This window comes from Megalobrama amblycephala, linkage group LG7, assembly GCF_018812025.1.
Source record: "Megalobrama amblycephala isolate DHTTF-2021 linkage group LG7, ASM1881202v1, whole genome shotgun sequence".
Classification (NCBI taxonomy): domain Eukaryota; kingdom Metazoa; phylum Chordata; class Actinopteri; order Cypriniformes; family Xenocyprididae; genus Megalobrama; species Megalobrama amblycephala.
Genome location: NC_063050.1, coordinates 46,611,135 through 46,626,223, shown reverse-complemented (window position 1 = coordinate 46,626,223; position 15,089 = coordinate 46,611,135). Strand labels below are relative to the sequence as shown.

The 15,089-nt window shown below is 37.6% G+C and overlaps 2 protein-coding genes across 2 annotated transcripts; both read left to right on the top strand.

The window, feature by feature from the left end:
- Nucleotides 1-625: 625 nt before the first annotated feature.
- zgc:136472 (uncharacterized protein LOC678514 homolog) lies at nt 626-11,391 on the top strand. Its single transcript, XM_048197798.1, has 12 exons — nt 626-835; nt 1,704-1,838; nt 3,099-3,170; nt 5,902-6,035; nt 6,509-6,646; nt 6,788-6,895; nt 8,560-8,685; nt 8,804-9,001; nt 9,418-9,538; nt 10,483-10,664; nt 10,838-10,927; nt 11,016-11,391. Exons 1-12 carry the CDS (start codon nt 670-672, stop codon nt 11,076-11,078), a joined length of 1,533 nt encoding a protein of 510 aa, XP_048053755.1. The 5' UTR covers nt 626-669; the 3' UTR covers nt 11,079-11,391.
- A 341-nt stretch (nt 11,392-11,732) lies between these two features.
- On the top strand, nt 11,733-15,007 carry LOC125272729 (proline-rich protein 18). Its single transcript, XM_048197799.1, has one exon. The coding sequence runs from the start codon at nt 12,908-12,910 to the stop codon at nt 13,778-13,780; it is 873 nt and encodes a 290-aa protein (XP_048053756.1). The 5' UTR covers nt 11,733-12,907; the 3' UTR covers nt 13,781-15,007.
- Nucleotides 15,008-15,089: the final 82 nt, after the last annotated feature.

The window sequence follows — 15,089 nt, the reverse complement described above, 5'->3', positions numbered from 1 at the left end:
TCAGAATCCTTGTTTTCTTTTGAACAACCCATTTTCAAGATTTGATCCAATCCGATTGCCGAAATCCGATCAGATTACTTTTGAACAACTGGCCCCTGGAGGTGAAGACGGGTAGGTTTAGGGATATGTAAAGTGGGAGAAGTTGGATCTGGATCTCGTGTTCTACAGCGTGGACCATCTCCCAAAAACTGCAGTTTAGCCTTCAACATCTCAAGTCTCTGAGAAATTAAGCAAATCAAGGTGTGCTCTGTAAAGCAATAGTCAAGATGTTTGAAGATTGCTCGATCAAATCCAGTGTGTAGCAAGAGTTTAACCATGTGAATTGTGCAATGTTCATAAAGTTTCTTAATAAAATCCTATGTCCAAATTATGCCAAATATAGCCTTATAAAGGGTTTGACCCTGTAATTGCTGCTTGCAGCTATATTTAACTAGAAAAATACTGTGTACCTTTGAGAATGAGTTGTCTCTACCATGTGTACTACAGAGATTTATGCACAAAGCACAAAAAGCTATTGTTCTCTCTATATCGCTGTCAAAATTTTATCTATCTCTCTTCGTATTGGCTGTTAACAGTCCATTGCCAAAGTACACACTGATATCACCTACATAACTTCACATTCTCTCACGCTCAAAGGTCAGAGGGTCCGTTTCAGCTTCTGAGGGCAGAATGAAGGTGTGCATTACGCTGTGCCTGAGCTTGTGCGTGTATTTACACCAAGCTCTGGCTGAAAGCGATTCTGACTCAATCGTTGAAGACAAAGACGTTCTAGTGCTGACAAAAGGCAATTTCAAACGAGCTCTTAAACAACACAACCAGCTATTGGTGCACTTCTGTGAGTATATCTTCTTGCATGTGTTTTTATTGCTTCCCTGTCATAAAGCTCAATGAGGTAACAAATCAATACGCAAAGTAAGAACATTAAGAGTACCGGTAACACTTTACAATAAGGTCTCATTTGTTAACATTAGTATTAACTAACATTAACTAACAATGAGCAATATATTTGTAACAGTATTTATTCATCTTTGTTAACATTAGTTAATAAAAATCTAACTATCCATTGTTTGTTCATGTTAGCTCACGGTGTATTAACTAATGATAACAAATACAACTTTTGATTTTGATAATGTATTAGTAAATGTTGAAATGAACAATAAGAGTAGTAAATGCTGTAGAAGTATTGTTTATTCGTCCATGGTAACTGATATAGTTAATAATGTTAACAAATGAAACCTTAAGTGTTCCAATAGCCTACCTTTAATTTTATGCAGTTTTTTTCCATCATTGATACCCCTTGAGTTGTTTCCCAGAGATTTTAACATGTATATCAAAGACTGAACCCACTCCTGAGTCCTGATGAATGATGTTGGCCTGGTGTTCTGCTCGAATCTCAGGGCTGGTAATTGGAAAGTTTCTAGTTCGATCTCGAAAAGAAATGAACCATGAGCTATCACCACTGTGCCTTTGAGTCAGTCACTTACCCTATGGAGAATTTTTGTGATGAAAACATCTGCTGAATGATTATTTACTTACTAATGAAGACACATAAGAGTGTAAAGAAGACAGACTAGAAGCAAACTAGAAAGCAAATTAGAGTCGGCACATCTGGGACTACAACAAAATGCCCATATAAAACATTCTATAGAGAATATTTGCAACAAGGAGTAAACTGTTGCAGCTTTTTCTCATATCTGCTGTAGATGCGCCTCTTTCTGGCCAGTCCCTTGGCTCTATCCTGGAGTTTAGAGAAGCAGCCATTGCGCTAAAGGAAGCAAAGTCAGATGTGAGGCTGGGAGGAGTGGATGTGAAAAAGGAAAAAGATCTTGCTGCATCCCTTAAGCCGGGGACACACCTAACGATTGTAAGGCCGATTATGAGTGTAATTTGATACTTACGACTGATCATGTCCAATCGCGCCGAGTCAGAGCCAGTTGCGTTCAGTCGGTGTTTACAGTTGGTGATTAAAATCGTGCAGTGTGCTGCGTCTAACGATTCTAGTTTTAGAATTTTTAGAAACAGTCATTGCCAGTCCTCCTCACAAAGATTCTTCTCAAATTTTATAATTCCCACTTCTGAAGTAGTGATTACGAGCAAATCGCATTCAAGTTTCGAAAGGAAAGTCATTTTTACAATAGCGCTGAGAGCACGTGAAGGTAGCATAATATTTGCGACCGATGACGTCTCTGTTTCCTTGGAGACTGTCAGGCGATTGTAAACAAGCGGCGAAATGGCGTCAAAAAACGTTTGCAACATAAATACACATTGGACAACCGGTATGGAAGAAAAACTGGTTGAACTCTGGCAAGAGTACGAATACAACATATCTTCGAAGGAATAACGTACCATAATAGAAGTGATAAGGAAAGAAGCTGGGCTGCTATTGCGGAAGCTTTGAACGTATCAGGTACAGGACCGGATTATCCATAGACGGGATTGGGCGAGTGTCCTGGGGCACCAGCCAATAGGGGGGCAACAAGTGATAAAGATAATGACTAACGTTAGACTTTTTTTATCATGTTTTGTATATATATTATTTATCTGGAAAGATACGGATACAAAATTAACAGTTAATGATACAATATATACAGAGAGAATATAAAGAGCCCTGCCCCTTTGATCGCGAAAGTGAAAGTGCCCTTTGAGGTCGCATTGTGGTAGTATAATTTACTTCTGTGGTAATTTAATAGTCTGTACAGTGTCGTTTCAAGTCGAACAAGCTTCATTGAGGATCGCAGCTTATCGTTGCTTAACAACGGCGACACCACCGGAGTGCAAGCTCTAAAAATAGATTAATTTACCAAAGTTTACTCACCTCAAATTCTCTCTGTTGAAAACAAAGTGCGCGTTTTCCTCTTTTTTTTTTGTTATTTTCCGCACAAATATAGCTGCAGATGAAGAGCGCCAGCTGTTTGTTTACATCCATTTTCAAGATCCCGCGCACAGTGTGTTGCTTAGCAGCGGTCTCAATCGTAAACGTTTGTGTTCTTCTCCGACTGTCAACGATTAAAATCGGCTCCAGTTGAAGGAAACAATCGGTATGTGTGTTCAGTTCAGTCTTAGAATGTTTCAGCTAATCGTTAGGTGTGTCCCCGGCTTTAACGTCACAACAATACCATCACTACGGCTGTACCTGTCTGGAGACATAAACAACCCAGTGTACTGTCCTGGTAATGTTAAAATATATTTTTTTCTTATGTTGACACAAAAAAAACCTCATTATTTAAATCACCCTCATGTCTTTCAAAACTTGAATATGGGGTTAGATTCCCGCCTAAAGTATTGCGGTCATGGATCAAAAAATAATAAGCGTGAACAACGACTATAGAATAACACAAGACGTGTCACTCGTATTGTTTTGAATGGGAGAAAGTGTAACGTGCAATATGGCGAAATAAGTCCCGCCTTCTAAATAAAAGCCAATCGCCGACTGGTAAAGTCATCGCGTCACTTCAGCGGCCGTTAGAATCACCGGTTTCTATCAAGTATAGGTCTCTGCGGAACAAAAGAGGGGCGTCTCCCAATTTTGGGGTGTTTTCTAACTGAGAGAGGTGTTTATAACGATCCAACCAAAAAAGTACGGAAGCCGGGATATGCGTTTTTTTTTTAAGTACGAAAGGCCATTCATTATTATTATTTTTTTCCTTGTTTTCTTATGATTACAACTACTTTTTTAATGTTTAGAGATAATGAAAAATGAATAAAATATTGCTGCATGCTTGACTTCCGTAACAGGGAAACTATGCGTTTTTCCCGAGTGCCTGCCTAGATATATGGAAACATTTTACTATAATACATTCATTTATTTTGAAGAGTATGAACTATTTTACAGGACCTGTAGCTTATAGCTCGAGAGGGCGAAATATATAATTTATGCAAATTTTATTAGCCTACTCCGTTTTTTTAGTGCTAGTTATTTATTTATTTTATTATTATTATTTTGCATAAACTAGCCTACGAATTATAATGACACGGGATGTAATTTTGTCACAATGGCTATATATTTTACATAGACAAATAGTCATTTGTCTGAACTTATCCAATCGGCGTCATTTGGTTGGACATGGGGTGTAAAAATACTATAGTAATTGATAGTAAATAGTGTTTTTGAACCAGTAAATTGTAGTATACTGTATATAGTATTTATAACACTTTGTTAATGAATGCTACAGCATTGGCTGTAGACAGTACTTTAGTTTTTACTACAGTTAACTGCGTGTATTGTAGTATAATATAGTTTAAAGAAGACTTAGTACAGTAACGTAATTTGTTTATATTACTATAGTTGTTATATTACCACAGCAATAGCCTATAGAATTACCACAACAAATTAATTCAAGTATGGTTCAAAAACATAGTATTTACTATAAATTACTACGGTATTTTTTCACCTCAAATAGTTTCTTAAGGCTAGATCCTTCTTGTGCTACAAGTCTTGTTTAATAATTGATGCTCTTCAATATGAATAACGCAGAAGAGCAGGCACGCGATTAACAGCCTATTTTATTTAATCTCTCGCATGCCAAATTTCACGTGCATAGTGTAAACCTTCGTCATAAAAGCTATATAGTATTATATATATATTATATATATAATATTAAAATGACATAACCACTGCACTATATCAACAGACAAGCAGAGAGAATACATAGGCTAGACAGTGCTTGTGATATAATTTACTTTAATTTTAAGTGTTTGTTTTTTATAGGCTATCAACCACAGAAACTCATGACTGCCTCAGCGTATATTGTATAAGTATAAGCTTTATATGCATTAATAAGACTACTGCCTTACTGACCTTGTGTAAACTTTAAAAAAACAAAATTGTTACCTGAAATGATGATTCTGAAGACTTTAAACTTTATAATCATTTTATTGACCACAGACACTGTAGCCACAACCTAATGGCAAAACTAAAACAAATCAAGTGACTAACAGATACATCAAATAGAATAGCGAATGTTAGCTAATAATAGTTATCGCTAGAAGTGAGTGGAAGATTGCTTGGAGCTTTTTACAACGAGCTAGCAAGTATATTCACATAAAAGAAACGTTAAACAACTGTTAAACAACTTAAACAATACACTTACATTCATATACAATACATATCTCTTATTGTTTTTCCGGAAATATCCCACTCGATTTGAGTAAATCAGGTAAAGAGGTTGAAAAACACCTATTCCCGTGTGACAACACCCCAAAGTTGGGAACCGCCCCTTTTTGTTCCGCAGAGACCGCCTTCTCGTTTCTATAGAAACAGTCAGACTAGGTCTGCGCATGCGCATTAGCTTGATCCAGCCTGAAAAATACTGTTTTTTTGTCATGATTCGAGCGTTTAGAAACTAAATTTATGAGCCGGTTGTTGTTAGATTTCATTGGTGATTTCAGATATGAAATTTAATCGTAAGGTTGGCGAACAGTTTTGGAGAATTTGATGTTTCCCCATTCAAAGAGATAGGAGCTGCATGATGCCCAGGATGTCCGAGAGGCGTTTCGAAGATGGCCGCCGAGTGAAATGACTTGTCTTAAAGGGATTTTGGCATGAATGTAAACATATATAACACAAACTTAAAAAAAATAATGCAAAGAACGTGGTCATGGATTGAAATATAATAAGTGTGACTCGAAAAATTAAAAGCGCATTTAAAAAAACAACAAGCATGAATCAAAACTTTATACTGTTATACATGAATCAAAACGTTATACTGTATATGTGCCTGTTCACTGTTGCATTATTTTTTAAAGTTTGTGTTATATATTTTTACATGTGTTTTTACATTTTTGATTCACGCTTATTATTTTTTGATCTGTGACCGCAATACTATTGGTGGGAATCTAACCCCATAATACATTCCTTTCAGGATCATTGTGTCAGTGTTTGTTGTGTGACTCCACCCCCAGATCTTAAGAGCTCTGCCTCCATCCTGACATGGCTTAAAAGAAGAAAGGGTCCGAGCGCTGAAATCATCAGTAGTCTCACACAGCTGGAAGAGTTCATAGGTGAAGATGAACTTGTGGTGCTTGGATTATTTAAGGTAACCTGGGAATTTATTTTAGTGAATCTGTCATTTTACCCAGTTATTCTCAGTGGGAAAATGCTTCACTGATTAATTTGAGTCATCTCTCAGAAATGTTCAGAAGTCCTACAGAGCATCATATTTATATGAATTTCTGTTGTAAAAAAAAATATATATATTTTAGTTAAATACTACTGTTTATTATGTTTTCTTGGACAGTGGAGTGATTTGAGAATGAATTGCAAATTTGATCATATTATTTAAAAAGAATCAGTCCAAATGAAGGATTCATTCATGAGTCAGCCATAATTTAAGATGTTTTAATGCGTTAAAACTTCTTTATATGCATATTTTATTTTAAAAGGATCAGTCGAAATGAAGAATTCATTCATGAATCAGCAGGAATAATAACTCATAACTCAAGATGTTTTATTGTATTGTTGTATTAGCCACTGTTTTAAATGTTGCTTATCTGTGTTTATACATTACAGGATCTCGAAGAAGGCATAGTCAAAGTGTTTTATGAAACAGCCAATGACATCGCTGACCTGCCCTTTGGAGTAACAGGACATGATGAAATCTTCAGCAAGTATGAGATCAGTGGAGACACTGTTGTCCTCATCAGAAGGGTGAGAATCTGTCAGAGCTCACTTGAACAGTGCAAGGTCGAATCTGGCTTGTAACATTTCTTAAATGTCCCAAAAAAACAGTAAAGTGCCTTCTTTTTAGCTCATGAATTGTGTCTCATCCATGTATATCATTTTCTGTAGTCTAAACTTGACAAGCAGTTCGAGATGGGAAGCAGCGCAGTGAAGAAAGATCTCGTTCATTTTATCAGACTTTATGAAATGGAACTTGTGACCGAGTACAATGGCGTGGTAACTTTATATATTTTAATAAATAGGCATTGTGACGTAATAATACAAACCCAATTCCAAAAAAGTTGGGACACTGTACAAATTGTGAATAAAAACAGAATGCAATGATGAGGAAGTTTCAAATTTCAATATTTTATTCAGAATACAACATAGATGACATATCAAATGTTTAAACTGAGAAAATGTATCTTTTTAAGGGAAAAATAAGTTGATTTTAAATTTCATGGCATCAACACATCTCAAAAACTTTGGAACAAGGCCATGTTTACCACTGTGTGCCATCCCCTCTTCTTTTTATAACAGTCTGCAAACGTCTGGGGACTGAGGAGACAAGTTGCTCAAGTTTAGGAATAGGAATGTTGTCCCATTCTTGTCTAATACAGGCTTCTAGTTGCTCAACTGTCTTAGGTCTTCTTTGTCGCATCTTCCTCTTTATGATGCACCAAATGTTTTCTATGGGTGAAAGATCTGGACTGCAGGGTGGCCATTTCAGTACCCGGATCCTTCGTCTACGCAGCCATGATGTTGTAATTGATGCAGTATGTGGTCTGGCATTGTCATGTTGGAAAATGCAAGGTCTTCCCTGAAAGAGACGACGTCTGGATGGGAGCATATGTTGTTCTAGAACTTGGATATACCTTTCAGCATTGATGGTGCCTTTCCAGATGTGTAAGCTGCCCATGCCACACGCACTCATGTAACCCCATACCATCAGAGATGCAGGCTTCTGAACTGAGCGCTGATAACAACTTGGGTTGTCCTTGTCCTGTTTAGTCCGGATGACATGGCATCCCAGTTTTCCAAAAAGAACTTCAAATTTTGATTCGTCTGACCACAGAACAGTTTTCCACTTTGTCACAGTCCATTTTAAATGAGCCTTGGCCCAGAGAAAACGCCTGTGCTTCTGGATCATGTTTAGATATGGCTTCTTTTTTGACCTATAGAGTTTTAGCCAGCAACGGCGAATGGCACGATGGATTGTGTTCACCGACAATGTTTTCTGGAAGTATTCCTGAGCCCATGTTGTGATTTCCATTACAGTAGCATTCCTGTATGTGATGCAGTACCGTCTAAGGGCCCGAAGATCACAGGCATCCAGTATGGTTTTCCGGCCTTGACCCTTACGCACAGAGATTGTTCCAGATTCTCTGAATCTTTGGATGATATTATGCACTGTAGATGATGATAACTTCAAACTCCTTTCTGATATTGCTCCACTATTTTTCGCCGCAGCATTGGGGGAATTGGTGATCCTCTGCCCATCTTGAATTCTGAGAGACACTGCCACTCCGAGAGGCTCTTTTTATACCCAGTCATGTTGCCAATTGACCTAATAAGTTGCAAATTGGTCCTCCAGCTGTTCCTTATATGTACATTGAACTTTTCCAGCCTCTTATTGCTACCTGTCCCAACTTTTTTGGAATGTGTAGCTCTCATGAAATCCAAAATGAGCCAATATTTGGCATGATATTTCAAAATGTCTCACTTTCAACATTTGATATGTTATCTATATTCTATTGTGAATAAAATATAAGTTTATGAGATTTGTAAATTATTGCATTCCTTTTTTATTCACAATTTGTACAGTGTCCCAACTTTTTTGGAATCGGGTTTGTAGATGTATAAAATTAAACAAACCTCTTTCCTTTTTGGGTTCCTCCCAGACAGCATCTAAAATCCTGAACTCAGTGGTGCTGAACCATTTGCTTCTGTTTATTAATAAGACTGAGGATGGATTTGAAGAAATATACCATGCCTTTAAAACCACTGCGGAAAAACTCAGAGGGAAGGTCAGTGTACACCAATTGGCTTGTAGATTATTATTATATTACCTGAAGTCTTTCTGTTGTCTGTCTGGTTGCTTTTGTATTACAGTAATGTCACACACTTAAAAAACTCTATCATCAGGTTCTGTTTGTAATGATTGATGTGAGTGAGCCACGGAATGGCCGTATGATGGAGTATTTCCGTGTGAGGTCAGAAGAAGCGCCTCAGGTCCGTATGGTCAGTTTATCAGACAACGTTCAATACCAGCTGCCATCTGATCAGTTTGACGCACACACTCTTTTAGAGTTCTGTCTGAGTTACCTGGGCGGAAAAGCTAAGGTGAGTATATATAGGTAAATGAAACAAGTGGATCTTTCTATACTTTAAATACAGCATGGTAATTTAATTTAAAATAAAAACAATTATTATATTCAAATGTAATTTGATTAATTCTAATATTGTATATAGTAAATAATATGAAATATATTTGTATACTATATTTTATTTATTTATTACGTTTAATTAATATCTGCAATATAATAGGGCTGTTAATATATGCAATTAATTCAAAATCCTTAACGAGTTAAACAAGATAAATGATGTATGCTTAATTTCACGATAGGTTTGCGATTAATCGCACAAAAGGGACAGCCCTAGTATATAATTATGATAATGTTATTCAGTATTTATATAACTATAATATAACATGTACAGAACTCCAAGCTCAGACAATCTGTCTAATTTGTGTGTTACAGCCTAAGCTGCAGAGTGAGCCAATTCCTGAAAACTGGGACACACAGCCAGTGAAAGAGCTTGTTGGGATGAACTTTGAAAAAGTGGCCTTCAACCATAACAAAAATGTCATCATCTTGTTCTGTAGGTATCTGAAATGTTAGAATTGTGGAACTCTTCAACTTGATATCATAGGTCTATGCAGGGCCTAAAACTAACTTTTTACTATCCTTGCCAATGGGCGGTGACTTATGAAAATTTACTGGCCATGAAACATAAATTAATCCTTTTAAGTTACAAAAGTTATTCAGTAAAGAGCAACGAGTGATTGTTCTTTGTCTTTTGTTGTTTGATTAACATTAAAAACACAAACAGCACCAGGAATATTAGGCTGCTGTCACTTTAAAAGCTGAAGATGGGCATTTTGTCATAATTTTGTTTGAATATGTCTGTTTAAGTGCAAGAAGACGTGAAAGAGAGCTCGATTCAGTAGTTGCACGCTGTCCAAAACTCGGATTTCTGGGCGGGAAGCAGATGTTCAGCGTGCAAGTAACAAATTGAGTTCCCTTTCGAGTCTTCTTGAGCTTTAATATTGCAACTGGCAAGGCTTAAACTTTCATGATGATGCAAGACTGCCCTGTCAACTGTCCCGAGCATCGTTCACATTCATGTTCTTACAATTTTGCATTGTTTGAATTCATAAAAATGTTACCGGCCAGCTGGCGATTGACACAGTTTAATATACTTGCCAACGATTTTTACTCACATTTTGCACTCATGTTAATTTTAGGCCCTGGGTCTGTCTTCACTTAGCTTAGCTTACTTGTGGTAGTTTTGTATTTTGTAAAGTTATCTGTGTTGACCAAATACAATCAGAGCAGTGGATCTCAACCTTTTTGACATCAAGGCCCCCCATTGTCCACAAGAATATTTGGAATAATGCTTGTTTTATTGTATTTTAAATAATTTCGTCATCTTGAAGCCCCAGCGCCCTGGTTGAGAAGCACTGAATTAGAGTATCATTGTGCCTCTGTGTCCTGACATTTCCAGATACATCATGATATAGTAAAAATCCCCTTTTTCAACAGATGCACCTTGGAGCAGTGAAAGTCGTGCTCTGTTTCCATTGTGGGAGGAACTCGCTGAACACTTTAGTGAGCAAGAAGATGTTGTTGTTGCCAAGATTGATGTTACTGCCAATGATGTAAACATTCATCTAGGAGAAAAATACCCATCAATCAAATTATTTCCTGCTCTTTATGTAGAAAGGGTAAGCAGATTCTTACAATTAACTGTTTTAAATTAACTATTTTAAATCTCATTTTCATTGTAAACTACATAATCAGGACAGCCATGTTCTTATGTTATTCTCTGTGCTAAAGAAATGAGTACTGTCCATGATTTATTAGTATTTTGTAATAATCATATGAAAATATTTGCTAGGTAGTACCATATTCTGGCAAAAGGAAGCTGAGGCCTATAGTAACATTTATGAAAAAAGAGATTGAAAAAGCCAAGAAGGAAAAAGCAAAGGTAAGATATTTTTTTCTTCTCACATTCATAGAAATGGATTGTGTTCATTGTGCCCACTCACCATGCTGTGCTTGTGTATATGCTGCAGGAGGAGGAACTGAGGAAGAAATATGTGAATGAACAGAAGGCTGCAGTGAAAGAGGAACTGTAATGGCTTATTCATTTGTTTGAAATTTAAGTATAATTTTACATTTATTCAGTTAATGTCCTCTGCACATGGCAGATTAATTATCTTGAGTGTAACAAGTATTTACAGTATATACAGCTACTTGTGTTCTTGAAAACAAGATGCCAAGGTGGCTGGTTACCCACTGATACTATGTTTACAATGCATCATTAGCACAATTTACACATAACCTTCATTTCCACTAGAGGGAGCCTGTTTCAAAGCACTGCCTACTTCCTAAACTGAGCACTGCATCCTCATAACAACATTAAAAACAACTTAAAGGTCTCTGAGACCTATACTGTATGTTGTCAAAACAAATTCAGGTATAAAGTAAGCAGATAAGGATTCCAGTTAAGGATAATGAGTGGTCAATACAGCGTTCCAGGCATCCTAAAATACACAAACTATATAGCAACAGCGAGAGACCATTTCTTGTGTGGGATAAGACTGTAAATGATGATGAATTTGCTTAATAAAATGACATTCACATGAAAACTGTAACACTGATGTTTAGGCACAGACTCAAGACTCACTTTAATTATTAAGCATGACTGATGGAATCACAAAAACATGCACAATCTAAACATTTCACAAGTTACTAGGGGTGATGGACTTGAAGCAGCACTGTGCAGACCGATTGGTGTAAGACATCAAAGTACCGCTCTCTAATCGCTCTCGCAGTACTTTCTTATACACCAATCGGTCTACGCAGCACCACTTCAAGTTGAACACACCTATTATGTTGAGGTAAACGTGTTCCTGTGTCAACATATTTTGTTGACCCTAGAACAACATTCCTGTCTGAAAATCTAATCCAAACCATATACCTACCCATAAACCTAACCCAACCCATAAGTTATCCCTAAAATCAGAGGGAAATGATAGGTGAATAACACTAATGTAGAAGCACCTAACCCTGGTTGTAAGCCTAAACTTGACAAACTATAAACTTGTCCCTCAAATTTGATTGGTTGATTGGAATGTTGTTCCATGAGCAACAAAGATGTTGATCCAGGAACAAGCTGCACTTGGTAAAATCGGGTTTTGCGATATACACAGGCCAATGAATTGACTGTCTTCAAATGACTCTCCACCCTGACAGAAGTTTGTGGGTTATGACATGTTTTGGCCTCACCTTGGGAATGACCATCTGCTTACAGTCATACTCAGATTGGGATGTTAATCTTACAACATGCAGGAGGAACCTTTATCTGGTGCCAAGAGGTAAATCGAAAGTTACTATATGCGTGAGAGAGATTATGTGACCTTAAAGAGATTAGGTTCAGTAAACCCCAAGAGCCTTTAATTGGGAAAAAGCTTAGACACGTGTGGATCAGTTACACATACTTGATGAGAATTACGTGATTGATGAGCACTTGGAACTACAGTAGTGTACAGCAGTCAAAACCTGTCTTTTCAATCTTAAATTACAATGTACTCACAACATCCAGACTTTTATGGAAGGATTATGTATTTAGAACTACAATTTTTACCGCAAAAGCTGCCGAGTTGGGTTTAACCAATGTGACCAAGACTGTTTGGTGAAAAAGAAGCTTTGTAAATTGAACAGTCTACTGTAGTCTACTCTTATATGCATTACTACCTTTACAATCCCAAAGTTTAGCAAGAGTGAAACTACTGCATTGAATGTTTACATCTCGTTATGCAACTCTAAGCCGCACGTGTTAGGCTTACCTACTGCAAAGGATTCACACATTGCCTTGGCCAAACCCCTTTCCCAACACCCTATAAAGAGCCAAGCTATTCCTGCAGGCTATTTCCACAGTGGCTGTGTCTGAAGAAAAAAGTGGATGTTGGGAGCTCTGGAAACCACTGGTTGTCCTGATCATGCGAAAGATCACATCCCATTTCTGTCGCACTACACCTCAAAGACTGAATTCTTGTCCTACGTGCTGCTCTACCTGGTGAAGATGCCTTTCCCGCCTGTGACCAGACCTCGAAGTCTTCCCAGCTCGGGCAAAGAAAAACTTTCAGGACCGTCGCCTGTCATTCCGATCAAAACTGTGGAGGAGAAAAGTTCTGTGAAGGAGCGGCTCAAGAAGTTGAGCAAGAAGGCCTCGCCGCACAAAAGCAAGTTGCCCACCAGTCGAGCCACTTCTGGCTTGAGGATGGAGGGTAAAAACACCTGGATTACGACTCCAAGACCTGCAGATCCTTCAAGCTCCACGACCCCAACTTCTTCTAAAAGTACTTCTGACATTAGTACCTCTGCAACCAATCTGGCAACAATCTCCTCTAGCAAGATGTTTCCTGCCAGCGTTTCAGCAACAAGCATCCCAACAGACTCTTGTAGTCTGCAGGCCTCGTCTGGATCAGACCATGGATTAAACAGCAAATCTAACTTCTCTCTCAACCTGACTCCTGAGGCCACCTTGCTCCTGCAGAAACGTAGCCGTGAGAAACAGCTCCGTGGCACCGTAACAACATCGCAGAAAGGCCGCCAGCCTGCCAAGTCGGGTTCTCGATCTAACATCCCACTGGTGAAGATATCTCTTCTGAATGACCGTCACCGATACGATGACGTGGAATATGAGGAAGACAAAGAGCAGAGTGTGGATCAGAGCGTCCTACTGAAATGTTCTGAATGGTTGCGAGGGGTGGAGAGCGCTGCCGGAGCTACAGTCCTGTGTAGAATGGACAAAATCAGCCAGAAGAGCATTTAACTGATGAGATGCTACATGTCCTGTTACTTGTGCTGTTGACTGTGACTTGAGAAACATGGTAGTTTTGAGATGTGGTTGACCAATATGGGTCCTGCAATGGCTGATGTTGATCCTAACAATTAAAGAGCTGGGTGCCTTATGGCCAGTACATGCAGAACATTTGGTAACACTTTATTTCGATGGTCCACTTTTGACATTCTACTAATTATGTTACTTTGCAACTACATGTCAACTAGCAATCAGAGTATTAGTAGACTGTCTGCTTAATATCTGCTAACATGGTCCCCTAACAGACATGTTACTCACTAAAAGTAACTTTTCAACTACAGGATGTCAACTTATTCTACTCACCTGAATCCTAATCTACCAGTCTACTAATACTCTAATGAGAGTGACATTGAGAGTGAATTGTTGACATGTTGCAAAGTTATTTATAGTTAGTACAATTTCTAAAGTGGACCATCGAAATAAAGTGTAACCGAACATTTTATTGCTTCGTTTAATAGCAGAAAATTAGATGTAGATGTAATTGCAAAATTTATTTTACACAGTATCTCTAAAATAGAATATTTAATGTTTACATTCAACATTGAGATTTCAGACCTGACTTCTGGGAAACTAACACTTGTTAAGTGTTATTGCACAGTTATTGGCTTATTTTGATTTATGATGATTTAGCAGTCTAGCACTATTGTTGTAGTACTGTAAGACTTCTGGAGACTTTACATGGATGTTTTTTCTTTAAAATGCATTCATAAAAAGACATTGTCTATAAAACACTGATCTGACTGAGAATAAAAGATGATCTGCATCATACCACCACTCATTCCTGTCTGAACACATCAAGCCCTAACTCTTCATTCTAAGAACACACGACTCACAGATAAATTTGCTGTACTTCACTATAAGTAGCTTAAAGGACACGGTTTAAACAGGCTTAGCAACAACATTGCACGCTCGTAGCACTTCCTGATCTCATTAACAGACAGGTGCATTCACTTTTAGCCCAACAGCAAACACGGTAGAGGTAACCAATAGTTATGTTTCTGCTACTACATCAATCCCAAGTAGAAATCAAAGGAAGTGGACCGCTAAGAGGTTTTCCAGCATTCTCCCTGTTGTTTTAGATAATATTTACTAAAAATACAGTGAAAACAGTAATATTGTGAAATATTACCATGTTTTATAATTTAATATATTTTAAAATGTCATGATCAATGCTGAATTTTCAGCATCATTACTCCAGTCTTCAGTGTCGCGTGATCTTTCAGAAATCATTCTAATATGCTGATTTGCTGCTCAAGAAACA

Coding starts and splice junctions, on each gene's coding strand:
- zgc:136472 (XM_048197798.1), top strand. CDS start 670: ATGAAGGTGTGCATTACGCTGTGCCTGAGCTTGTGCGTGTATTTACAC. Junction 1,839..3,098: donor AAAAGATCTTGCTGCATCCC/TTAAGCCGGGGA, acceptor GTGTCCCCGGCT/TTAACGTCACAACAATACCA. Junction 9,002..9,417: donor ACCTGGGCGGAAAAGCTAAG/GTGAGTATATAT, acceptor TGTGTGTTACAG/CCTAAGCTGCAGAGTGAGCC.
- LOC125272729 (XM_048197799.1), top strand. CDS start 12,908: ATGTTGGGAGCTCTGGAAACCACTGGTTGTCCTGATCATGCGAAAGAT.